Source organism: Hypanus sabinus, chromosome 10 (assembly GCF_030144855.1).
Source record: "Hypanus sabinus isolate sHypSab1 chromosome 10, sHypSab1.hap1, whole genome shotgun sequence".
NCBI lineage: Eukaryota > Metazoa > Chordata > Chondrichthyes > Myliobatiformes > Dasyatidae > Hypanus > Hypanus sabinus.
In genome coordinates, this window is record NC_082715.1 from 129,866,243 (window position 1) to 129,892,811 (window position 26,569).

Consider the following 26,569-nt stretch of genomic DNA (forward strand, 5'->3'; position numbering starts at 1 on the left):
TTCAACCATCAATCAAGCTCTTGAACCAGAGTGGATTCCTTCACTCACCTCAACACTGAAATGGTCCATAACCTATGAACTCACTTTCAAGATCTCAGCCTCTTACTTTATGGTCCCTCTCCCTACCTTCTCCCTCACCTGGTCTCACCTATCATTTGCAGGCTCCTTCTTCAGCCTCTTATAATAATATTAATTATTATTATTAATAGTAGATTTTTCCCTCTCTGTTTGTTGTCTTCTGCACATTGGTTGCCTGTCTTTGCCATGTGCAGCTTTTCATTGACTCAGTCGTGTTTCTTTGTAGTTACTGCGAATACCCACAAGAAAACGAATTTCAGGATTGTAAATGGTGACATATATGTACTTTGATAACACATTTTTAAACTTTGAACCCGTATCTCTCCCATAAGGTTCCTCTCATCCTTACCTAAACCACATTAGCCCCCGTATCCAGCACATTGTTTTTGAAAGGGATCCTACCACTAAGTACACCTTTCCTTCCTCTCCCCACTCTACAGCGATCTCTCTCTATGCGACTCATTTGTCCATCCCCACAGATCTCCTTCCTTGCACTTATCCCTAAAAGCTTGACAAATGCCACACCTGCCCTTACACCACCTCCCTTACCACCATTCAGGGTCCCACAGAGTCCTTCCAGGTGAGGTGACACTGTACCTACAAGTCTGTTGGTGGTTATCCACTGAATCTGGTGCTTCCGGTGCAGCCTCCTCTACATTGGTGACAGCTACCCACCCATTTTCATTTGTCTTCCCATTCTCATACTGACATGCCTGTTCATGGTCTCCTCTATTGTCACAATGAAGCCGAACTCAGGGTGATGGAGCAACACCTGAAGCATGAACACAAACTTCTCTAAATTCCAGCAATTATTCCTTCCCCACCCCCCTTTTTCCACTCCCCATTCTGGGCACCCTCTCACCCCTTATCTTCACCTCACTTGCCCATCACTTCCCTCTGGTTCCCTCCTCCGTCCCTTTATTCAATGGTGCACTGTCCTCTTCTATAATATTCCTCCTTTTTCAGCTCTTTACCTCTTCTATTTATGCAACTCCTTATTCATACACCTTTCTACTCACGTAGCCTCACCTATCATCTGCTAGCTTGTACTCTCCCCTCCTTATTTGGGCTTCTGCCTCCTTCCTTTCCAGTTCTGATAAAACTTCTCAGCCCAAAACATTGGCTGGTCATTTCTCTCCATAGATGCTGCCTAACTTGCTGAGTTCCTTCAGCACTTTCTGTGTGTTGCTCAAGATTTCCAGCACCTGCATGATTTCTTGTGTCTTGTTCTCTGGACCTTACAGCACATTTGCATTTAATTCTTACTGAAGAGGACACAGCATTCAATGATGCAATTTTTAATTTCTCCCACTGGGTGGTGTTGAACAAGCGCAAGTTATAACAGCACTTAACTTGACATAGGAAGTCAAAGGGCTGAGAATGCAAAAAAAAGACAGGGACAATTCTTCCATTCCATTTATGATGGTGGAGCTAAACTTCTTTCCTTACCAAGTGCTGACTTGAAATAAGGCCAGAAATGACTTAATTGATTAAGTAATTTTAACTCATCATAAGGAATCATTGCTCCTAGTCAACAACTTGACATGGTACACAAAGGAAGAGCTATATTAGAGACAAGTGTCTAGAAATTCTTTTCTTTCTTTTTCAATCTTTTTATTAATTTTCACATATACACAAAAAAAATAACATAGTAATAAGTAAATTATAAATACAATAGACTTGAAATCACATTGATAATAAGATAATAATATCCTACTAAACATCAACAAAAGAAAATACCTTAATCAAGTCCACATGATTATATGAAAAAAACAAATAACCATTAAAAAAGAAAAAAAAATATTAAAAAATATGTGAGAAAAAAAAATATATTAAAAAAAATAAAACACTAAACTAAACTAACATAGGCAATAATAACAGTTTACAAGTATAAGATAGTGTCAAAGAACTCCGGAACTCCATACCTGAACATGAATAAGCAGAAAGGTCTGGAGAAGGCCAAATTAATTCATATGAAAATGTCGAATAAACGGTCTCCAAGTTTCTTCAAATTTAATTGATGAGTCAAAAATAGTGCTTCTAATTTTTTCCAAACTCAGACAAGAAATAGTTTGAGAAAGCCATTGAAATGTAGTAGGAGGATTTACTTCTTTCCAATTTTGTAGTATAGACCTTCTGGCCATTAATGTTACAAAAGCAATCATTCGTCTGATTGAGGGGGAAAACTGATTGCCATCTTCATTTGGTATGCCAAAAATTGCAGTAATAAAATGAGGTTGTAAATCTATATTCCAAATTGAGGAAATAGTAGTAAATATATCCTTCCAATAATTATGTAAAGTGGGACATGACCAAAACATATGGGTCAATGAGGCCACTGCTAAATGACATCTGTCACATAGAGGGTTAATATGAGAATAGAATCGAGCAAGTTTATCTTTAGACATATGAGCTCTATGTACAATTTTAAATTGTATTAAAGCATGTTTAGCACATATAGAAGAATTAACCATTTGCAAAATTTTTTCCCATTTATCTGTTGATATGTTGTATTGAAGTTCTTTTTCCCATTCTTGTTTAATTCTAACTGATATTTCTGGTTGTATCTTCATAATCATATTATAAATAAAAGCTACTAATCCCTTCTGACAAGGATTTAAGATAAAGATCAAATCTGTAGTGTCCATCAAAGTTGAATTAGGAAAAGATGGTAAAACTTTATGTAAAAAATTTCTAATTTGTAAATATCTGAAAAAATTAGATTTAGGTAGTTCAAATTTATTAGAAAGTTGATCAAATGACATCAAAGTATCTTCAAAAAAGAGATCACGAAAACATTTTATACCTTTCCTTTTCCATATGTTAAAAGCTTGATCTGTCCAGGAGGGTTTGAAAAAGAAATTAAATAAGATAGGGCTATCAAGAACAAAGTTTTTCAAAATAAAAAACTTACGAAATTGAAACCAAATTCGTAATGTATGTTTAATAACAGGATTAAGTATTTGTTTATTAAATTTAACTAAATCCGCAGGAAGACAAGAACCAAGAACAGAGAATAGAGAATATCCCTTTACCTCATTACATTCCAAATTTACCCACTGTGGGCACAGTGGTGAATCCAAATCTAATTTCCAATACAATAAATTACGAATATTATTTGCCCAATAATAAAATCTAAAATTAGGTAAAGCTAAACCACCATCTTTTTTTGATTTTTGCAATTGCTTTTTACTTAACCTAGGGTTTTTATTTTGCCACACAAATGAAGAAATTTTTGAATCAATGTTATCAAAAAAAGATTTAGGAATAAAAACTGGTAGGGCTTGGAATAAATATAAAAATTTCGGTAAAATCATCATTTTGACAGCATTAATCCGACCAATTAATGATAAAAACAAGGGAGACCATCTTGTAGTAAGTTGATGAATTTGATGAAACATAGGTAAAAAATTCATTCTGAATAAATCTTTATATTTCTTGGTAATTTTTATACCTAGATAAGTGAAGTTATCAGTAACAACTTTAAATGGTGTCCTATCAGTCAATAAAGTTTGTGCATTTAAAGGAAATAATTCACTCTTATCTAAATTTAGTTTATAACCAGAAAAAGTACCAAATTGAACCAACAAGGATAAAATAGCAGGAATAGACCTATCAGGGTCAGAAATATATAACAGCAAATCATCAGCATAAAGAGATAATTTATATAACTTCTCATTACAGGTAATACCAAAAATATTAGGAGATTCACGAATAGCAATAGCTAAAGGTTCTAATGCAATATTAAATAATAAAGGACTTAAGGGACAACCTTGTCTCGTACCACGAGATAATTGAAAAAAAGAGGATCTGTGGTTATTCGTAAAAACAGAAGCAACAGGTTTATGATATATTAATTTAATCCATGATATAAAATTAGGACTAAAATTAAAATTTCTCAATGTATTAAATAAATATATCCATTCAACTCTATCAAAAGCTTTTTCAGCATCTAATGAAATAACACATTCTGGGATTGTGGGTGGTGAAGTATGAATTATATTAATCAATTTTCTAACATTAAAAAAGGAATACCGATTCCTCATAAAACCAGTTTGATCTTCTGAAATAATCTGAGACAGTACTTTTTCTAATCTAATAGCTAAAATTTTTGTAAGAATCTTAGAATCTACATTTAATAATGATATAGGGCGATAAGATGTACATAAAGTAGGATCTTTATCTTTTTTAAGAATTAGAGAAATATTAGCTTCATAAAAAGATTGAGGTAATCTCTTCTTAGCAAACGCATCATTAAAAATTTCACATAACCAAGGAGAAAGCAAAGAAGAAAAAGTTTTAAAAAATTCTACTATATAACCATCAGGACCAGGAGCTTTCCCTGAGTTCATTGATGAAATAGCCTCTCCTATTTCCACTATAGAAATAGGAGCATCTAACAGGCTATGATCTTCATCAGTCAGTTTAGGAATATTCAAATTGTTAAAAAAACTATCTATCATGGACTGGTCACCATCAAATTCTGAATGATATAAAGATTTATAAAAATCTTGAAAGGTATTATTAATTTCTTTATGATCAGTAGTTAAATTACCGTCTGATTTGCGAATTTTAATAATTTGTCGCTTAGTCGAGATAGCCTTTAATTGATTAGCTAACAGTTTACCAGTACGGTCACTATGAATATAAAATTGAGCCCTGGTCCTAATTAATTGATTTTCAATTGAAGAAGATAATAGTAAACTATGTTCCATTTGAAGCTCAACTCTCTTCTTATAAAGTTCTTTGGTAGGAGTCACGGAATAAATCTTATCAATTTCCTTAATTTTATCCACCAATAAAGCAATATCTAAATATCTTTGTTTTCTTTTACCAACAGAATATGAGATAATTTGACCACGAATAAAAGCCTTAAAGGAGTCCCAAAGTATTCCTCTGTCGATTTCTTCAGTACAGTTTGTAGAAAAGAACAAGTCAATTTGCTGTTTTATATAAGTAATAAATTCCGGGTCTTGAAGCAAAGTAGCGTTAAGTCTCCAAGATCTGGTGTTATTGGAATAGTCCGAAATCTTAATAGATAACTTCAAAGGTGCATGATCCGAAATAGTAATAGAATCATATTTACAATCAATAACATCCGTTAATAACCGATGATCAATAAGAAAATAGTCAATTCTAGAGTAACTATGATATACATGTGAAAAAAAAGAAAATTCTTTATCTTTAGGGTTCAAAAACCGCCATATTTCTGTAATTCCCGAGTCAACCAAAAATGAATTAATAAGTAGGGCTGATCTATTCGGAAGAGTGCGAATAGGTTTAGATCTATCCATCAAAGGATTCAAACAACAATTAAAATCTCCACCCATTATCAACATATACTCATTTAGATTAGGAAGAGAGGTAAATAAACGTCTAAAAAATTCAGGGCAATCAAAGTTTGGAGCATAAATATTAACTAGAACAACTTTCCGATGGAAAAGTAAACCAGTTATCAACAAAAATCTACCCTGTGGGTCAGAGATAATTTCATGATGTGTAAACGATATTGAGGGATCTATAAAAATAGACACACCCCTAATTTTGGCGGTACAATTCGAATGAAATTGTTGACCCTTCCAGAACCTAAAAAAACGTTGATTATCCTCCCTCCTGATATGGGTCTCCTGTGCAAAGATAATATTAGCATTCAGTCTATGGAATACTTTAAATATTTTTTTGCGTTTAATCGGATGATTTAAACCATTAGTATTCCAGGAGATAAAGTTAACAGATCTATCCATCATACCAATATTAATTGTGTGTATCATAAAAGGTTAAAAAGACACATAACCCACAATTCAGGAAGGAGGAAAATTGATTCAGGAGCAGCCGGAGAACATGACACCTCAACAATATTAGTAATTTAAAGTCGGCCCATAAACTAAAAGCAAAAAAATAAAAAGCAAAAGCGTGAAAAAAGATCCCTACCCCCTCCCCCCACCCTTCGAAAAAAAGCCAAGCGGCAGGCGCATAATCTAATACTAATATTACCCCCATTTCAAGATGGCAGCTCTATAAAAAAAAAGATTAGAAGAAAACTATATATCACCCAAATTAAAATATAGAGTTGCAAAAAAATATATATATCAATCAGAATAATAAAAAAAAACTAATATAATACAACAATCATTAATAAAAAAAAGGTATAAACGTCAAAATTTAAAAGTGTAGTATACCTTTAAAAAAAAATCCCATATTCAAATACAAGATGATGTTTCAAGAGCAAAGACTTATGGGAAGAAGAAACGCCATTTTGAAAAAGCCATATTACTAAATACAAAAGTGAGTTCAGCGATCTGTTAAAAGACAAAATAACATTTAAAAAGAAAGGGATATAATAAACAGTACAACATATATATAAAAAAAACTAAAAATCCAAAACATTCGTCCCATATCTGAGTACAGGCAAACAGATAAATGCTTGTAAAAAACAGAATCTTACGGGAAAAATAAACATCTTAAAAAAAAGATAAATCATTAATGCAAAATATAAACGTATATAACCAAAACAGAAAGAAAAAAAAGAATATTATCAAAACTAAAAAAAAACATCTATAAACAATGAAGCTAGTAAAAAAAACCGGACCCATAGATCAAAAAATAAAAAGTTATAACCCAACTTCATAGGTTAAAACTTAAAATAGAAAGATATCCTCTCTCCGAAAAATCTTCCACATAACACATAGTTCAAGTTGCAGTAGAAGATCGAAATTCTCCAACAAATTTCTTCGCTTCTTCCAGAGTGTTGAAAAATCGTTGACTGTTGTCGGGCAGCACAATTCTAAGCTTCGCTGGATACATTAAAGCTTGTCTAAGTCCGATCGAATGAATCTCTGCCATCACTGGTTTAAAAGCGATCCTGGCTCTCATTACTTCAAAAGAATAATCCTCAACTATTCGAAATTGAAAGTTTTTGTAGGAAATCATACCTTTTTTACGAGCTAATCGAATTAAAAGCTCTTTCTCACGAGGATAATGAAGGCGAACAATCACCGCTCGTGGTTTATCAGGCACAGACGAAAACCTCGCAACTCTGTGAGCGCGGTCGATAATAGGTTTAGTTTTCAAACCTTCATCACCGAAAATTTCCCATAGTAAATTAGAGAAAAATTCAGTTAAATCACCGGACTCAACTTTTTCGGGAAACCCGATAATAAGCAAATTCTGTCTGCGAGATCGATTTTCGAGATCAGAAATTTTAAACTTATACTGATCTACAGTCTTAAGAGTCGATTGTACCTTCTTATCCAACACTTCAATTGTACGTACTTTTTCAACAATTAATTTTTCAAGAGTCGCCAACTTATCTTCATGCCGCTGAATAACCGATGCCTGCGATTGAAACTTAGTATCAAGCGATTTAACAGCTCCTTCAAGTTCAGACATTTTCGTGGTAAACGTGTTTTCCAAACTTGCCATTTTACTTTCCAAACTTGCCATTTTACTTTGCAGCTTGTTATCCAAACCTGCAAGTTTAGTGTCCAGAAGATTAGAAATTGTTTCAACAGATAAAGGCTCCTTAGACGATTTCTTACTTGTAGCCATTTTAAGTTCGGCAAAGTTAGATCAAATATAGTTTTAAAAGAAAAAAAAGTCAATCGAAAATATCAACTCATTTGATTAAATTCGAAAAGATTAGATTAAAGGGTGATTATAGTTAGAAAAGTGAAGAGCGCCTAAAAGGCAGATGTTTACGTCGCCATCTTGAAACTCCACCCCCGTGTCTAGAAATTCAATTGCATTACACTTTCCTAACTCACCCAGGGTTATTCAGACTAAAATGTGATAATAATTATTTTGGAGCTGTCTTGTTCTGAAAATTTGATTAGCCCTTCCCTGGAGTGATTCATTCTTACTCTAAAGAAGTGATTGTTGCATCATTCGCACAATGTTATTCTCATTTTGGCACTATAGCAGGTTCCGCACCATGGGGTCCATAGATCCCTTGCTTAATGGGTTTGGTTCATGGTATATTAAAAAAAGGTTGGGAAATTCTACACTGTAGGGGAAATTGATAAATCATTCTAGAAGCATTGGTTAGTCGAGGGGCAACAAGGTTTTAGTAATTCCTGGCTCCATTAGAATACTTCTAATTCCACAATGCCTCAAATCTCCAATCTCTACCTTCTACACATTCTAACTCCACCTAACTCCATTCATCACCTTGAACTGCCCCTACCTAATCTCTCAAAACATTCCCCCATCTTACCTTTCAAGTTCACTAAGACCCACTAAACCTCCATAGGTCCATATCCACGGTCTTCCTGATTTCCTAAGGCTAGGTCTCAGCCCTTTCCCAATAGAAATAACCATCCATTTCTGAGACACATTAATGTTAACATTCTTGAAACACAGGTTTCAATCTTCCAAAGCCTGAACACCATGATCCCTGGCACTTCCATTTGCAGCCAACAAACCAACTCTATGATCCTTCAAGTAGCATCGATCCATTAGAATTCCCAAATAAAGGTCCAACTCTTTCAATTTACCCAAATGCCCTGACAAACTCCAAAATCCAACAGCCTCCACCACATGCTCACCAACTCAACCCCAGGTTCCTATCAAGCCTATACTGCCAGCCTCACTCTCTCCAACACCCAATGACACAGCTAGGGTGTGGGGCAACATACTTTCAATTATGAAAATTGCAGCAGGTTCCTCCACAACCAAAATGCTTGATCTGCACACTAATGCAAGCGAAGGTAGCTTAGCAGGTAATTTACTGACAAGTAATCAAAGGTAAGGACTAACAGTCCAGAGATCAAAGTTCAGATCCCACTATGAAAGCTGTGGAATTTAAATTCTGATTAGTAATAGTCTGCAAATCATTAGCAACACTGATTGGTGCTTTATTAATATCAATAAAGCTACCAGGCTGATGCAACAAAAGAAGAACTACCTGGTTCAATGATGCCTCTTAGGGGAGGAAATCTGACATCATAATCCATTCTGGCTTGCATGGGACTCAGGCAATGCCAGCCAACCCCATAGGGCTGGGTCTTAAATGCCCTCTGAAATGGCCAAGCAAAAAACTCCAATGTAATATTTTAGTTGTGTTCAAACAGAGAAAGAATGAAACTGGAAAGATACTTGAGATCGATCAAGGCACTGAATTCAAACAAGGCAAAATTGCTGAAAGCAGAACTGACATTGCGAAAATAGTTCGAGACTGCTGCCAGGAGGACCACCAAGCATAGCTAAAAAGAAGAGATAACAACATAGGCATGATGCAACACAGGTCTACACTTGAACATACCAGTTAAGTGCAGGGGTATGCCATTTGACCCCATACCTCCTACCTAATGGTAACAGACTGACATAATGGTATTTACAGAATCATACCGTACAGACAACATTGCGCTTTCTATCTCAATCTGTAATGACGTTCTGTCCCACCTGCAGGGTAGAGCCACCAGATCTGGTGGCATGACGGCATACAGGTGGGTAGGAGAAATCTTTGAAGTCCTCAGCATTGAATTCATATCTCTACCTTAAATAGATCACCTCTATCTCTCACAGATGAAACATCCTCTCCACATGCTCCCTATTAAGACTACTCTGAGCCTTATATTTCTATTAAATTATCTTTTACACTACCAAAGTCCTGTGGATAAAGGCCTAGGCTGTAGAAACCTTACTCATGGGATCACACCCCCCTCCAACAGAGGGTTTAATTCATGAAGTATTTACTAAGCTGCTCCCAGTCCGTAAACACCATTCTTGAAAGATGAAGATCAATATCATACACAATACTGCCGATGTGATTTAATGGATGCCCAATATAACACACCAGCAGCTGGAGTTAGAACTCCTACAATGAAGATGCTTGTTATTGTTGGAGAGTGACCATTACAGCCCCAGGGCATCAGTGCAGGAGTTCTTTATGCCATTCTCCAGGCCAAACCATGTTATACTGCTTTATCATAATCATTCTTCCATCAATGTCAGAAGTGACATTGTTTACTAATGATTGCACATGTTCAATTCCATTTGTAATTCCTCAGTAACTGAAGTATCCATGCCTACATTGTCAAGAACCGGATATCATTCAGGAATGGACTGATAAGTAGAAGGTGAAAAGAGGCCATTTTCAATATTATGACTATCAGCAAGTTCATCACCAACTTGTGTCATCACTGATCTGAAACTCAACTTGATTCAGTGACATAAATATCATAGGTACAAGAGAAGGACAGAGGGTGATATCCTGGGACAACTGTCCAAACTCTGTCATTCCAAAATCATTCCACACATACAAGACACAAATATGGAGTACTCTCTATTTGCCTTGGGAATTACAACTCCAACAAATGTCAAGAATCTCCAACTATCCAGGTGGAAGTAACTCTCTTGATTAGAATACCATGAATCACCCTAAACATCTGTAATTCTCTGACGTTAGCACATTGTTTCTGATACTCAGAGCACTCCAAAGTCAGGAGGTGCAAGAGGACACTTCTATCTGCAATTTCTCTCCAAGTCACACATCATCCTGGTTTTGAAATACATCATCAATCTTTCCTTGTAGCTTTGTCTAAATTCTGGAATTCTCTACCCAAAGGTACCATGGGGGTATCTTCATCAGAAGAATATACTGGTTCAAGGCAGCACCTCATCATTCTTTCCCAAGGGTAATTAGAAATGGACAATAAATACCGATCTTGCCAGTGATGTCCAGAACACAGAAAACGAATGCATTAACACCAAATGCTCAGGTGAACTATAACTTCTAGTTGTAAAATGTCTATTGCTTTTGTATTCTGCTAAACAAATCTTTCTTAAACCTTCATGAGTTTTAATGTTTTATTGTCATTGAATATATATTTATTATTGATCGTTCCATAAGCTGTCAGTAGCCTTGGGAATAAAGAACACTAACTCTTGATTACTTCACCTCAGCAGAGCAGCTAGTAGAGAGCCTGTTGACAAAGCACCTTTGATAAAGCACTTTGCAAACATGTTTTTGCATTGACATTGCTCAGATTAGTTCACAGTGCTTTTATCACTTTGTTGAGAAAAATCCTGAAGCTCTTCAAATAAAAATCCCCCAGAATACATGTGTGATACATACACACACATTTAAGAATCTTTCCTATATTCATCTCTTTTCCCTTAAGGCAAAATATTATGTTGGCAGTTAAAAAAAAAGACTTAATTAATTGGCACACTGGAAGAAGGGTAGAATCCGAATCAGATTTATTATCACTGCATTTATGATGTGGAAGTTGTTATGCGGGGGCAGTACAGTGTAAAGACACAAAATTACCATAAATTACAAATAAACAGCGCAAAACAAAAAGGAATAATGAAGTACTATTCATTGACCATTCAGAAATCTAATGGCTGAAACATCTAAAAATGTTTCTAAATTGTTGAGTTCAAGCTCTTCTGTATCTTCACCCTCTTCCCTGATGGTGTGAATTTAATAATCAAGGAAAGGTAAGAGCTAACAGTTCATCCATTATTTGTTTATCAGTTTTACTACCATGATCACAGTTCACCCAAGGGAGGAAACAAAAGGTAATGTTTCCCTAAAAGTTACCGACAGCTTTGGTTACATAGCCATCCATTTTCAACACCTCTTTAAACTGTTACCTCAACATCAGTGAGCCTAAATCCATCAAAATTTCATCACATTCCTTTCCAGCATTTATGCAGAGTTAATGTCTGTTATTGCAAACACAAAGTCTCCTAGTGCATGACTACTTTTAACACATTTTATATCAGAATCAGGTTTACTATCATCGGCATGTGTCATGAAATTTGTTAACTTAGCAGCAGCAATTCAATGCAACACATAATCTAGAATAAATAAATAAATAACATTATATGTATATTGAAGAGATAAAAAAAATCATCAAAAACTGAAATAATATATATTTAAGAAGTGAGGTAGTGTTCAATGTCCATTTAGGAATTGGACGGCAGAGGGGAAGAAGCTGTTCCTGAATCACTGAGTGTGTGTCTTCAGGCTTCTGTACCTCCTACCTGTGGTAACAATGAGAAAAGGGCATGCCCTGGGTGCTGGAGGTCGTTAATAATGGGCATTGCCTTTCAGAGACACCGCTCCTTGAAGATGTCCTGGGTACTTTGTAGGCCAATACTCAAGATGGAGCCGACTAAATTTACAATCTTCTGCAGCTTCTTTTGGTCCTGTGCAGTAGCACCCCTGCTCCATACCAGACAATGATGCAGCCTCTCAGAATGCTCTCCATGGTACACCTATAGAAGTTTTCGAGTGTTTTCTCTTGACACCCCAAATCTCTTCAGACTCCTGATTAAGTATAGTTGCTGACTTGCCTTCTTTATAACTGCATCGATATGTTGGGACCAGGTTAGGTCCTCAGATATCTTGACACCCAGGAACTTGAAACTGCTCACTCTCTCCACTTCTGATCCCTCTGTGAGGATCAGTATATGTTTCTTCGTCTTACCTTCCTGAAGTGTAAGGTTGATACTGTGACAGCACTCCACTAGTTAGTATATCTCGCCTCCGTATGCCCTCTCATCTCCATCTGATATTCTACCAACAATAGTTGTATCATCAGCAAATTTACAGATGGTATTTGAGCTATGCCTAGCCACACAGTCATGGGTGTAGAGAGAGCAGAGCAGTGGGCTAAGCACACACCCCTGAGGTGCACCAGTGTTGATTGTCAGCAAGGAGGAGATATTATCATAAACTCACACAGTTTGTGGTCTTCTGGTTGGAAGTCGAGGATCCAATTGCAGAGGGAGGTACAGAGGCCCAGGTTCTGTAACTTATCAATCAGGATTGTGGGAACGATGGTGTTAAATGTTGAGCTATAGTTGATGAACAGCATCCTGACAAAGGTGTTTGTATTGTCCAGGTGGTCGAAGGCCATGTGAAGAGCCATTGAGATTGCGTCTGCTGGTGACCTATTGTGGCGATAGGCAAATTGCAATGGGTCCAGGACCTTGCTGAGGCAGGAGTTCAGTCTAGTCATGACCAACCTCTCAAAGCATTTCATCACTGTCGATGTGAGTGCTACTGGGCGATACTGAATATCTTATCTAATATCCATAGCTTCTATAAACCTAACCATTTCTGGGTGGTGTGGTAAAATATTGGATATAAAGTCTATTTTATTTCTTTCTTTTCTCAGTTCTGGTAAAAGACCAGCAATCTAAAATGTTAACTTCATTACCCTTTTCTCAGATGCTGCTTTGTTGCTGATCTATGTATCAAACAATGAAAGATCTAATATTGAAGTGTTCATTCAATGTACTGCAATGATCTTAGATGGTGTCACAATAACAACCTTGCACTCAATGTCTGTAAGACCAAAGAGCCAATTGCGAACTTCAGGAAGGGTAAGACAAAGAAACACAAACTGATCCTCATAGAGGGATCAGAAGTGGAGAGAGTGGGCAATTTCATGTTCTTGGGTGTCATTATCTCTGAGGATCTAACCTGTTCCCAACATTATCGATGCAGCTATAAAAAACACTCAAGATCTTCTGAAGATGTACTCTGGAGAGTATTCTGACTGGTTTCATCACAGTCTATTATGGGGGTTGGGGGGGGGGGAGAAGAAGAGCTACTGCACAGGACCGTAGTAAGCTACAGAGAGTTGTAAAGTTAGCTCCATCATAGATAATATCCTCTGTAGTATCTACAACATCTTCAGGGAGCAGTGTCTCAGAAAAGGATCAAGGACCACCACCACCCAGGACATGCCCTCTTCTCAAAATTACTGTTGGGAAGGAGGTACAGAAGCCTGAAGGCACACACTCAGCAATTCAGGAACAGCTCCTTCCCCTCTGCCATCCAATTTCTAAATAGACATTGAACCCAAGAACACAACCTTTCTGCTTTTTTTAGATTTCTGATTTTTGCACTACTGATCTTAATTTAACTATTTAATATATATATATATATATATACATACATACTTACTGTAATTCAGTTTTTTTTGTTTATTTATCATGCATTGCATTATACTGCTGCTGCAAAGTTAACAAGTTTCATGACAAATGCTGGTGATAGTAAATTTGATTCTGATTAGTAACATAGTTTGATCCAAGCTTAGAAAATTGAATTCTCACAGCAAAAATTAGTAATTCAAGATGAAACTTGGCTCCTAATGTAAAAATAGAAAGGTAACAAGACCTGACCAGCAAGTGGGGACTCTACTCTCTGAAATTTGGGCACTATAAGCTATCCTTGGAGAGTTGCATTTTTAGATATCCATGTCAATTTTGTCCATAAGCCGGGAAGTACAGAAAGGTCACTCAAAATGGTACCCATACCTCCAGAGTATTGTACAGTACTTTCGATTCCAAATGCTTTCAAGTGGAAAATCCTACAAAAAGTAGTTGATAAGTCCCAGTCCATCACGGGTAAAGCCCTCCCCACCACTGAGGATTTCTACATGAAGCACTGTTGCAGGAAACCAGCAACCATTATCAGGGTCACCCTCTATCCAGGTCATGTTCTCTTCTCACTGATGCTATCAGGAAGGTGGTACAGGAGCATCAGGACTCACACTACCAGGGTCAGGAACAGTTATTACCCCTCAACCATCAGGCTCCTGAACCAAAGGGGATGACTTCACTCAGCTTCACTTGCCCCAGCTTTGAAATGTTCCCACATCCTATGGACTCACTGTCAAGGACATTTCATCTCATGTTCTTGATATTTATTGCTTGCTTATTATTATTACTATCTTTTTGTAGCTTTCTGGTAGTCAAGAATCTAAGAATTCCGACTAAAAACATAGCTAAAAGCACCTTGTAAGAGGCAAGTTGTGTTAAAAGTATTGCCGCAAATAGTGAAGGAGGCAAGCAATGGCAAGGTGAATTTGGGGGATGAGTCGAGATGGTGTGCTTCAGATTATTAACAAATGAAGTCCAATACCCCTACAGCTACCTGGATGCAAGGTCAGATTGCCCTGGGCGCCAAGCCAGTTTGAAGGGCTTGAGTGTGGCTTCGGGCTGGGCGATGAAATCTGAGCCCAGAGCGAGTTACTGGGCAATGTGGTCTAGGCCCCAAGCCCTTCTCAGTAGCCCAGTCCTGGTGCAATTCACTGTTTAGATAATTTAAATGCCAGCGCGTTGAAGGCGAGAGCCAACTTTGCTCGCTCTTCGCGATGTTCAGTCCTTTCTTTGGAGCATCAGAGTCTTTCGCTGAAGTGGTTCCCATGTACAATGTGAGGCATGATCCATTGTTTGGTCCATTTAAATGCTGACCCAGATAGACTAAAAAGACAGGATGTCAGGATCCAAGGTGAGAGACAATTTTGCTTGCTCTCCTCTACGGGAACCGAGGCTATGAAGACTGCCCTAGCTGCTGTGCTCCATGTCAGCTACTATGATGAATTGATAAACGAGGCTTTCGGCCTGCTCCAGATTCAGATTGGTGTTGTTCGCTTCAATTGTTTGCATGATTTGTTTTTTTCCCTCTTGTGTATCAGGTATTGGTCTTTTATTTTTGTTTTAAATGTCTTTTTCTTTAATTGGATTCTTTCAGGTATCTTTACTTTGTGGCTACCTGTGAGCAAGCATATCTCAAGGTTGTATAATTTATACAGTCTTTGATAATAACTGTACTTTGAACTTTGTATTTGCATAGTTTGTTGTCTTTTGTAAACTGGTTGAATGCTCAAGCTGCTGCAGTCTTTCATTGATTCTATTATGATTATTATTCTATTGTGGATTTATCCCACAGGAAATAGAATCTCAAGGTTGTTTATGGTGAAATATATGTACTTTGATAATAAATTTACTTTGAACTTTATTTAGAAGGTGGTAAGTCTGTGGAATTCATTGCCACAGACAGCTGTGCAGGCCAAGTTATTGGACACATCTAAAGTGGAGGCTGATAAGTTCATCAAGGGCATCAAAGGTTCCAGGGAGAAGGCAGGAGAATGAGGTTGAGAAGGAAAATAAAGCAGCCACGATCAAACAGTAAAGCAGACAAGATGGGCTGAATGGCGTAACCCTGCTCCTATATCTTATGGACCCATTGGATAGATGATCATTTCAAGTTGGGCAATGCAGTAATTCAAGTTTCACAAACTTTTAGTTTCTTTGTGGAACTTTACTTAAGAAAAAATTCCACCTATGAAAATCCTAGAAGATAACTAGAAGGAACCAATATCTTGCAAATCTATTGCACAGCACAGTACACTATATCATCCATAAAAAGGAATTCCTCTGCTGTTACTTAAATCAGGCAGTGCTAATGGAGGGAGAAAATCTGAGCCAATATCACAGGTGAACGATTTACAGTAGGAACGGCCAGTTCTGCTACAGACAGAGAAAGCAAGTTACCTTAAGTTGCACAGTTCAATATTGAGTCCAGAAGGCTACAGTGTACCCAGAGGGAAAATCAGGTGCTATTCTTCAAGCTTAGTTCAAGCTTCATCCCACAGTGCAAGAGGCCACAAACAGATGTCAAATTGAGAGTGGGATAGAGAATTAAAGAGGATGACAACTAAAGCTTAGGTCACCTCTATGAATTGAACAGAAGTACTCTGCAAAGTGCTCATCAAATCAGCATTCAGTTTCTTCAAAGCAGAGGAGGCCACTATGTGAATAGTACTCTACACTGAAGAATTACACATGAATCTTCATTTAAAGGGCTGTTCGAGTCTTTGGATAGTAGGAAATGAAAAGGTGAAAGGCCAGGTTGCATCTCCTGTTATTGCACGGGAAAGCGATAAAATAACGAGAAAGAGTCAAAGAGAACTGGCAAAAACTAATGAAAACCACAGAAGTACTGAGATAGAAAAATAAGGGAATGCATTGGCAGGAAAAATAATGACATTTGTGTTCTTGTTCTATCTCTTTCCCAGTTCCAAAGAAAGGTCTGTGACCAGAAATGTGAACTCTTCCTACAGACATGGAGTAATCTGCTTAGTCATCCCAGTATTTTCAGCTTTTAAGATTTCTAGCATCTATAGTTGTTTTGATTCTTTGTTACATCTAGAACTTCCTGTCCCGTGATTAGGCTAGGATTAAATTGGGGGATTGTTGGGTAGTGTGGTTCAAAGGGCCAGAAGGGCCTACTCCACGCTGTATCGCAATAAAAATAAATAAATAAATCCCAGCTAGCTTCTTATTCTCCACACTCTATAAAATCAAACTCATCCAAAATTAGAATTATATCTTGCTGTTCCATTATTTTAGAGCTCCAGCATTGTCAGCTGTGCCTTATATCCAACAATTCCCTCCTCTAACTTCTTTGTACTTCCACCTGCACCACACCACTCTGATCTGTGATTCTCATGCAATGCAGTTTTGAATTATGCTTACGTGAACACCTCGGGTGACTTAGTCTGCTAAAGATTCTATTTAAATGCAAGTTTCCATTGCTCTTTATAAAATATAAACTTTGAAGTCTCACTTATGGTCTGCATCTGGTGACCCTTTTTCAACCCATTTACAATCTAGTTTATAAAAATAATTTACAGGTGTAAACTAAGGTGAAAAATAGGTTCAAAATGGGGGGGGGGGTGTTTGGGACTCGATGATCTTGTTGCGCTTGTGCAATTTATTTTTTGTACGGGGGAGGTCTGGGGATTGATGTTCTTGTTGTCGTTTGCGCGGTTTATTTTTATTGTGGGGGCGATAGGGTTTGATGTTCCCTTTGCTCTTTGCACAATTTGTTTTTTTGCATGGGAGTGTTTGGGTTGATGTTCTTGCTGCAGTTTGTGCAATTTGGGTTTTTTTTGTGCAGGGGGAGTTTGGTGTTTTTCTTTGAATGGCTTCTATTATTTTCTTTGTTTTGGGACTGTCTGGAGAAGACGAATCTCAGAGTTGTATACTGCATACATACTTCAATAATAAATGTACCTTGCACTTTGAACCATATATACCCTGCAGAATTACAGGTTATTTCAAACTAATAATTCCAGCAACCAAGGTGACTTTATACAAAGAACTAAGCTCAGCTGAGGTTTTTGTTCTCATTTGGTATTAATTAATTAATGTCACAGATTTCACTACTGTTAAATACTGAATGCTTATAAAAGTAGTCACAGAAGATTCAAGTCTTTAGGGATATGGATCTATATTAAGTATAATTGAAAAGATGAATGCTGTAGTTGGATGAAATTTGAAATAAAAACAGAAAATACTGGACTATTCAGTTGATCAGGCAAATACATAAAAAATATGGCATGAACAACAGTCGAATAAAATGTCATTGATAGCCTCTTCTAATAACATAATATGAAGAGTCAGTTGGAGCTTACCATAGGTGTGAAAGGTCCTTCTTTGCTCCTCAAACCTGAAGTCATTAATATGGGCAGGTTCAGCATATCCAGACAGCATATTTCTAGGGGCAGCCATCTGCTGTGTCTTGAAAGGGTTCACTGGTCCAAACTGAAAACATATTATGTACTTGCGATTAATTGTTCTGACTCAAAATACATAGCCTTTTATTCTAGTCACTGCTCTGTAATTTCAATAATAAGCCATGTCATTTACTTAATAATTATACTAAAATATTTATGTTGAAGTGTAAACTGAACATGAACTGTTAAATTAGGACAAGAAAACCGTTTAGTTAAAATGTATTTCTGTGAATAAAGCAAAAAAATGTTCAGCAACTCCTTTCCAAGAAACTGAATTAAAAGAAAACAAGCTCATTAGAATTTTGCAGCATCATATTGTTATTCAACTATCCATTAACTACAGGACAGTGTTAGAAACATAGCTATCAAAAGCTTTTCAGTCTAGTTCCAAAATAATGTTGCAGCGGTATTAAGGGGAAAAATGGCTCCTCTCAAGTAGAATTCTTAAACTATTCTCAAGTGTAAGAAGAAAGTGAAAATAAGAGGGAAAAAGAATACTTGAACCTTCTTTGAACTATTTCCAGAAGAAGTGTATCCCTCGTTAAACAACAGTGACCAAAGTTATATGCAGTACCTCAGGTGTAATCTCACCAGTGCTTGGTACGGTTGTAGAAGGCTTCTTTTGCATAAACTCACATGAATTACTTTCCCAATTACTTATTCATTCCGATAGTCTATCTTTCATATTAGTGGCACTTAGTTTCCTCTTAACCCCAGCAATCTGTAGTCTCTTTCTAGTTACGAAATATCCTGCTCTTTTTTCTTCATCCAGTAAATTACTATAAAATCAAGAGACATGGGGAGTGTATGAACGTGGTACTGAGGCCAAGACCAGTACAGCCACAACAAAACACGTACAGTAAATTTGAAGTCTGAATGAGCTACACTTGTTCCCTATATTTTTATCTTATTTTCCCACAGAAGCAGATAAGCACACATTTCACGCATTAACTTACATCACTGAGCAAAGTTTTTGCATCATCCCCACAATTTATCTTGAGTCCTGATGAAGGTTCTTGGGCTGAAACGTCAACTGTTTACTCTTTTCCATAGATGCGGCCTGGCCTGCTGAGTTCCTCCAGCATCTTGTATGTTACCTTTCTACCAATCTTTTGGCAACAACAAAGATGGCTACAATACAACAGATCCCTTTATCAAAGTCACCTTTGTAGATTTTAAACAGTTGTGGTATCCCAGAGGTTACAACCTGAAACATTTTATTGGATCTCAATTGTGTAAGTCTTCTATCTATGCTGATATAGTTTTCCAATGCCTTGACCTCTTAAAAGTAGGTTGAGCATTGGAAAAATTGGCAAAACAAATTCTCAAAGGTTTTGTGAGCACATTTAAAACTACAGTAATAGCTAAAGATTATGTATATTTCACAGAAGTAAATTCTCTCCTGGTACATAAAAGTCAGGTATTTGGACTGTGAAGCATGGTTATAATGTTGAATACTGCCTCATTCTTAACTATGTGAAAAACAATGGTTAAAAAAAAAGCAGGAAATGGGTGAGGGAATGGGAGCACAAGCGAGCGGGAAAGGAACCTCTGAATAGAATTTTTGGACTTCGTTATTATGACACAAGCAGGTGCTTATCAACTTTGTTATGTCTAGATTCAGTTCAATGTTCAAGTAAATTTATTATCAAAGTATATATATGTCACCATATACAACCCTGAGATTCAATGTGCTGCGATGCATTGTCACAGAAATTATCTCCAGTGTTATTGCTACTTGGATTAAGACATATGAAATCAAAAGTCAGATTTCCAGCATCCTTAATGAAAAAAAATCAAAATGCCATCTCACAAAAAAATACTTTTTTTGAGGTAAGTTTGACAATTGATTAGGATAGAGTAGTGGATCAGGATGACGCTGAGCTTCAGTCTTCATCAGGATCGTGGCTCAGAGTTTTAAGTTCAGAGGGTTGCTTTTGGGGACAAAAGAGAGTGAGGGGTCAGGTTGGAGTTTAAAGACAGTGATGTAGGCCTCAGCTCTGCTTTCAAAGGTCAGCGACATGGGTGGGTGACGAAGGACATTTGGAATCTATGCCTTTGTTCTGTGCTCAAAGGCCAGTGACTTGGACATCTGACGAAGGACATCCATGGATGTCAAGCTGTCCCAGGTTGGTGAGTGCTAGGAGTGAACATCTGTGCAAACAGAGGCAGGAGGAGGCACAAGGGATAGTCATTTGGAGTTCGAACTTGGAATTCAGGATCCCATTGTGGATAAATCCGGGTGTGCGATACTGAGGGTCAATCAGAAGTCCAAAAATCATAGCCTGATGGCTGAAACCTAGAGACAGGGGTTGGGAGACCCAAGACTGCAGGTCTGTCCTGGAGTTAGAGGAGTGAGTGTGAGAGGAAGGGGGGAAGTGCTTGGGTGAATGCTTGCAGATTATTTTCCCTCAGGTTGGGTGAGATTAGAACTAGAGGGCATAGGTTTAGGGTGAAAGGTAAAATATTTAAGGGGAATCTGAGGGAGGACTTGTGGGCATGCTATGTTGTCACTGGAATGTGTGGCCTACAGTACATCCCTTAGTTGTTAACAAAAACATCGCATTTCCCTGTCTGTTTCAATGCATATGTGAAAAGTAATTCTAAACTTGAATCTTGATGTTGCCTACATTGACTTTGGTAATGCATCTGAAAAGGTCCCTCAAGATAGACTAATCCAGAGATCAAGTGTATTGGTAAACCTGATAGAAAACTGAGGGTAGTGGTAGAGATGTGGTTTGACAGTGGCCTGCACTGCTCTACAAGAATCTGTTACTTGTAATATTCACTCAATGACCTCCATTCTTGTTTCAGTTGGTACCTAATAAGGTGGCCACTGAGTGTATTTTTGCATGTTCATGGTTTTCTGGTCCTGTATCCCATCCACTTCAAGGTTTGGCGTGTTGCACATTCAGAGATTCCAACACACCACTGTTGGAACTCTAGACACAAGCCCTTTGCCCCATGTTGTCTCACCTACCTGCATCCAGACCACAGTCCTCTATAACTCTCATTCATGCACTTATTCAAACTTCTCTGAAATATTACAATTGACCTCGCCTCATCAACGTCTCATACAACTTCAACATACCAACTCCTGTACTCAATGCCCTGATTTACGAAGGTCGATGTGCCAAAAACTCTCTTTATGATCCTATCAATCCACACCCATACCACCCTCACCGTGAGGAAGTCCTCCCTCAGATTCCCCTTAAATATTTTACCTTTCACCCTAAACCTATGCCCTCTAGTTCTAATCTCACCCAAACTGAGGGAAAATAACCTGCAAGCATTCACCCTACCCATACCCCTCATAATTTTGTATGCTTCTATAAGATCTCCCCTCATTCTCCTGCTCTTCAATGAATAAAGTCCTAACCTATTCAACCTCGTCCTATAATTCAGTTCCTAAAGTCCTGGCAACATTCTTGTAAATTCTGTCTGCAAACTTTCTTGTGGGTAGGTGACAAGAAATGCACACCTCCAATTTTGGCCTCAACAATGTCTTATACAACTTCATAAATCAGGGCATTGAGTATAGGAGCTGGAATGTTGAAGGCCAATGTACCAAAAGCTCTCTTTATGATCCTCTCAACCTGCACTGCTGCTTCAAATAAATTATGGATTTGTATTCCCAGATCGCTTTGTTCTTCCTCACACCTCAGAGCCTTACTGTTCACTGTGTAAGTCTGGTGTGCTTTGCCCTCACTAAGAGCAACACTTCACACTTGCCTGCATTAAATTCCATCTGCCATTTTTCAGCCTATTCATCTGGTAGGTCCAGATCCCACTGCAAGAGTTGATAGTTTTCCTCACCATCCACTACACCCTCAATCTTGGTTCATCTGCAAATTAGCTGATTCAGTTTACCACACTGTCATCCAGATTGTTGACATAGATGGCAAACAACAATGGACCCAGCAATGATCCCTGGGACACACCACCACTAGTTCCAGGCCTCCAGTTAGAGAGACAACCATCTACTACTATTCTCTGGCTTCTTCCGCAAAGCCAATGGTGAATCCAGTGGACTGCTTCATCGGGACTTTCTCTAAGGCCTTGCTGAATCCATGTAGACAACATCTATCATCTCTTCTTCAACAACCTTCTTGGTAACCTCCTCAAAATCTCTGTAAGATTTATTAGATGTGACCTGTCACACACCAAGTCATGTTGACTATCCTTAGTCAGGTCTTTTCTAATACCTTCCAAAAATTTACCCAAGACTGTTGTAAGGCTCACCAACCTAAAATTTCCCAGCTAGCTCAGAGCCTTTCTTAAACAGCAGAACATTAGCTATCCTCCAATCTAGTGGTCACCAACCTTTTTAAGCCCAAGATCCCTTACTTCGGCCTTAGTGAAAGGCAAGATCGACCCTAAATTGGTTAGTCACATGCATGCGCACTGGGCAGAAAAGACTGAAAGTAAAACCCCGCAACCCGGAAGTAGACATAATGTATGTACACTAGGGGTCACCACCTTTTTTTGCACTGCGGACCGGATTAATATTGACAATATTCTTGCGGATGGGCCAACAGGGGGGCGGGGGAGGTGGTGATGTTAAACACGGAATACAGCGATACTCGAAGCAGGTTCCCCATGTCCAGTCTATTCTGCAATGTAGTTTATGTGGCTCTCAGCACTTAGCTTCTGTCCCGCTTGCTCACGTTTTTTCCACTGAAAAAACTCAGTGGATTTGTCTTTAAGTGCAGGATGCTTGGATTCAAGGTACCGAAGCAGTTTTGAGGGCTTCATTGCCTCATCAGACAGCCTCCGGGACCGAACTCCAGCTTCCCGCCCGCGGCTAGTCGTGGGTGGGGTGAGAGCACAAGGTAAGGGCCTGAGGTCCCCGTGTCGGGGCCACGGCGGTCGCAGTCCGGACAGAGCAAGCGAGCAACCAAGTGAGGAGTGTGTCAGGGCACGCCACCCGCCCTCCTTGTAGGTAGGTAGGATCTATTGGCCAACAAATTTTGACCCGAGGGATGACTTGCAGTAGATCGCAGCGAGGTAGCTGCTCTGCTACTTATGAAACCCTGAGCCCAAATTAGGTCGTCCGCAAATATTTTAGCACCGGGTTCCCCACGAACATTCGGTGTACTAAATAGGTTTAGAGGTGGCACCCATCTGTCTGTGCTCCAGGCCAGTAGCAACGGCACTTCTTGCTGGCCACGTGAGGTGGCTGGTTACCTGAGGCCAACCAGTGATCCCTGGTGCGAGGGCATCACTGCGTTTAAGCAACAAATGACCTTACATGGATAATGACCTCATGTGAATTCAAGTTCAACAGTGGGCATGACAGGGAATGAGGAAAGGTGCTGCTGACTCATATTGTTTCATATCGCCAAATCATATCGTTTCCTCGCGGCCCGGTGTTTGGGGACCACTGAAGTACACTGTAGTGCATGGCGGGGGGGGGGGGCTACACACATGCACACTGGGCAGAAAGGATGGAACTAAAACACCACAACCCGGAAACAATCTCTCAAATGTATTTGTGTATTTCTTTTTTGGGATCTACTGGGAAAGTCTCAAAGATCAACCAGTCGATCGCAACTGACGGGTTGGTGACCACGACTCCAATCCTCCCGCACCTCACCTTAAGGATGTTTTAAATATCTCTGTGAGGGTCTCTGCACTTTCTCCCCCAAGGTCCGAGGGAACATCTCATCAGGCCCTGGGGATTTATCCACTAATTTTCCTCAAGATAGCAAGCACTTCTTCTTCAATAATACAGATATAATCCATGACTATTCTTTTACCCCCAAGTGTGACCTGACCATTATCATGTAACATGACCTCCCAACCCTTGCACAATTCCTGAGGAAATAGAGGCATTGGTGAGTATTTATGGCCTTGGCAGCTACATGGTTGAGTCAGGACAGGGTACTGGAGATGTTTACTCCTAGGAACTTGAAGCTCTCAACCTCAAGTCTGTTGATGTAGATAGAAACATTTGCACCGCCCCCTTCCCAAAGTCAGTGACCAGCTTTTTTGTTTAGTTTTCATTGAAGGAAATGTTGTCATGACATAATACCACTAGTCTCTTGGTCTCCTTCCTGTACTCAGACTCATTGTTATTTCAGATGAATCGTGGTATCACCTGCAAACTTGTAGATGGAGTTGGAGCAGGATCTGAGTGCATTTTGAGTAGAGTGTGGGTGGGGGGTGGGGGACGACGACTGACAATGCAGCCTTGTGGAGCATCAAGGATAATTGTGGCGGAGGTGTTGCTGTTCCTGATTGATTGTGGTCTATTGGTCAGAAAGTCATGATCTGGTTGCACAAAGAGGAAGGCATTGAGTTCCAGGTTCCAGAGTTTGGTGATGAGCTTGCTCGGGATTAAATATGAAAGGCAAAGCTTGTTGTCAATAAACAAGTCTGACGTAGGTGTCTTTACTGTCCAACTGCTTTGAGATGACTGCAGGGCTTGGGAGATAGCATCCGCTGTAGACCTGTTTCAGCAGTAGGCAAATTGAAGTTGGACAAGATTTGTCTGTAAGGCTGGAGTTAATGCATGCCATGACCAGCATCTCAAAGCATTTTTATGATGGTAGATGTCAGAGACACTGGAGCACATTACTTAGTTTTTCTCAGGTACTGAGATGATAGTGGTCTTCTTAAAGCAGATAGGAACTGCAGGCTAAAGTAGGGAGAGGTTAAAAATGTCTGCACATACTCCCGTCAGCTGATTTGCAAAGGATCCAAGCACATGGTCAGGGGCACCATCCAGGCCCAGATGCTTTTTGTAGGTTCACTCGCAGGAAGATCTATCTTATTTCTGCACCGTGACTGTGCTTAGGTGCACTGGAGGCTACTGGGATGGGTGATGACATACCCATTCCCTTCTGTTCAAACATTCATAGAATGTATTAAGCTCATTGGGAAAAGATCTGACGTTTTGTTGGCCCAGGCATCAGTAGGGAGTGGATCACCCAGTTCATTCATGGTTTCTTGTTTGGGAACACCAGATTATCCTCTTAGGTATATGTACAGTCCTCTACACAACTCCTCACGGAATTTTTCTACAACATGCAATTTTTCCACAACACAGTCATAAATAGGCAACCGGTTGTTCTGAGACAAAGCATTCTGATTCTGGAGGATCTCATGAGAGGAAGTATGAGCCTCCCAACAATTTCCCTGATGAGCCCTCTGACAATTTTATGTTTTAATAAGATTGTCTCTCATTCTTCTTTACTCCAATGATTCGAGTCCCAATGTGTTTCATAGAACTTAACAGTACAGGTTCAGGCCTACTGGCCCACAATGTCCATGCCATAAGACTATAAGACAATTAGGCCATTCAGCCCATTGACTCTGCTCCACCATTCCATCATGACTGATTTTTTCTCCCCCTCAACCCCATTACCCTGCTTTCTCCCCACAACCTTTGACATCCTTACTAATCAAGAACCTATCAACCTCTGCTTTAAATATACCCAATGGCTTGGCCTCACTGCCGTCTGAGCCAATTAAATCCACAGAGTCATCACCCTCTGACAAAAGAAATTCCTTTTCACATTTGTTCTAAAGGGATAGGGATATACTTGCATTCAGAGGCTGGGTCCTCTGGACCTAGACTCACTCTCCATAGGAAACACCCTCTCCACATCTACTCCACCTCAGCCTATAAATATTTGATAGATTTCAATGAGATCCCCTCTCATTCTTCTAAACTCCAGCAAGTATAGGCCCAGAGCTGTCAAACACTGCTCATGAGTGAAACCTTTCATTCCCAGGATAATTCTCAAGAACCTCCTCTGGACCCTTCAGAATGCCAGCACATCCTTTCTTAGGTAAGGGGAGTAGCAGTTAGTTTTGCTGTTACAGCTAAGGGTGTCAGTGTTCAGAGTTCAATCCCGGTGTCCTCAGTACAGAGACTCAGGTACACACTGGCTGTGGAATGCGTGGGTTTCCTGCAGGTACTTTGCACCCCACCCCCCCACAATCCAAAGATGTAGCGGGTAGGTTTATTGGCCATTGTAAATTGTCCCATGACTAAGTTAGCATTAAATTGGGATTGTTGATTGTTGGGGTTGCTGGGCCAGCGCTGTATCTCTTAGTGAGTAAAGGAGCAAAGACAGCTCACAACACTTCAAGTGTGGTCTGACCAATACCTTATATAGCCACAGCATTATATCCCTTGTTCTGGTTCCCTTGAAATG

General features: G+C 38.9%; 1 protein-coding gene across 1 annotated transcript in view; it reads right to left on the reverse strand.

The window, feature by feature from the left end:
• Positions 1 to 26,569, reverse strand: part of cdc40 (cell division cycle 40 homolog (S. cerevisiae)) — a 124,944-nt gene that overhangs the window by 80,613 nt on the left and 17,762 nt on the right. The window contains exon 3 of the mRNA XM_059982946.1: positions 18,303 to 18,432. Coding sequence (XP_059838929.1) covers positions 18,303 to 18,432 — 130 coding nt within the window. The remainder of the gene's footprint in view (positions 1 to 18,302; positions 18,433 to 26,569) is intronic.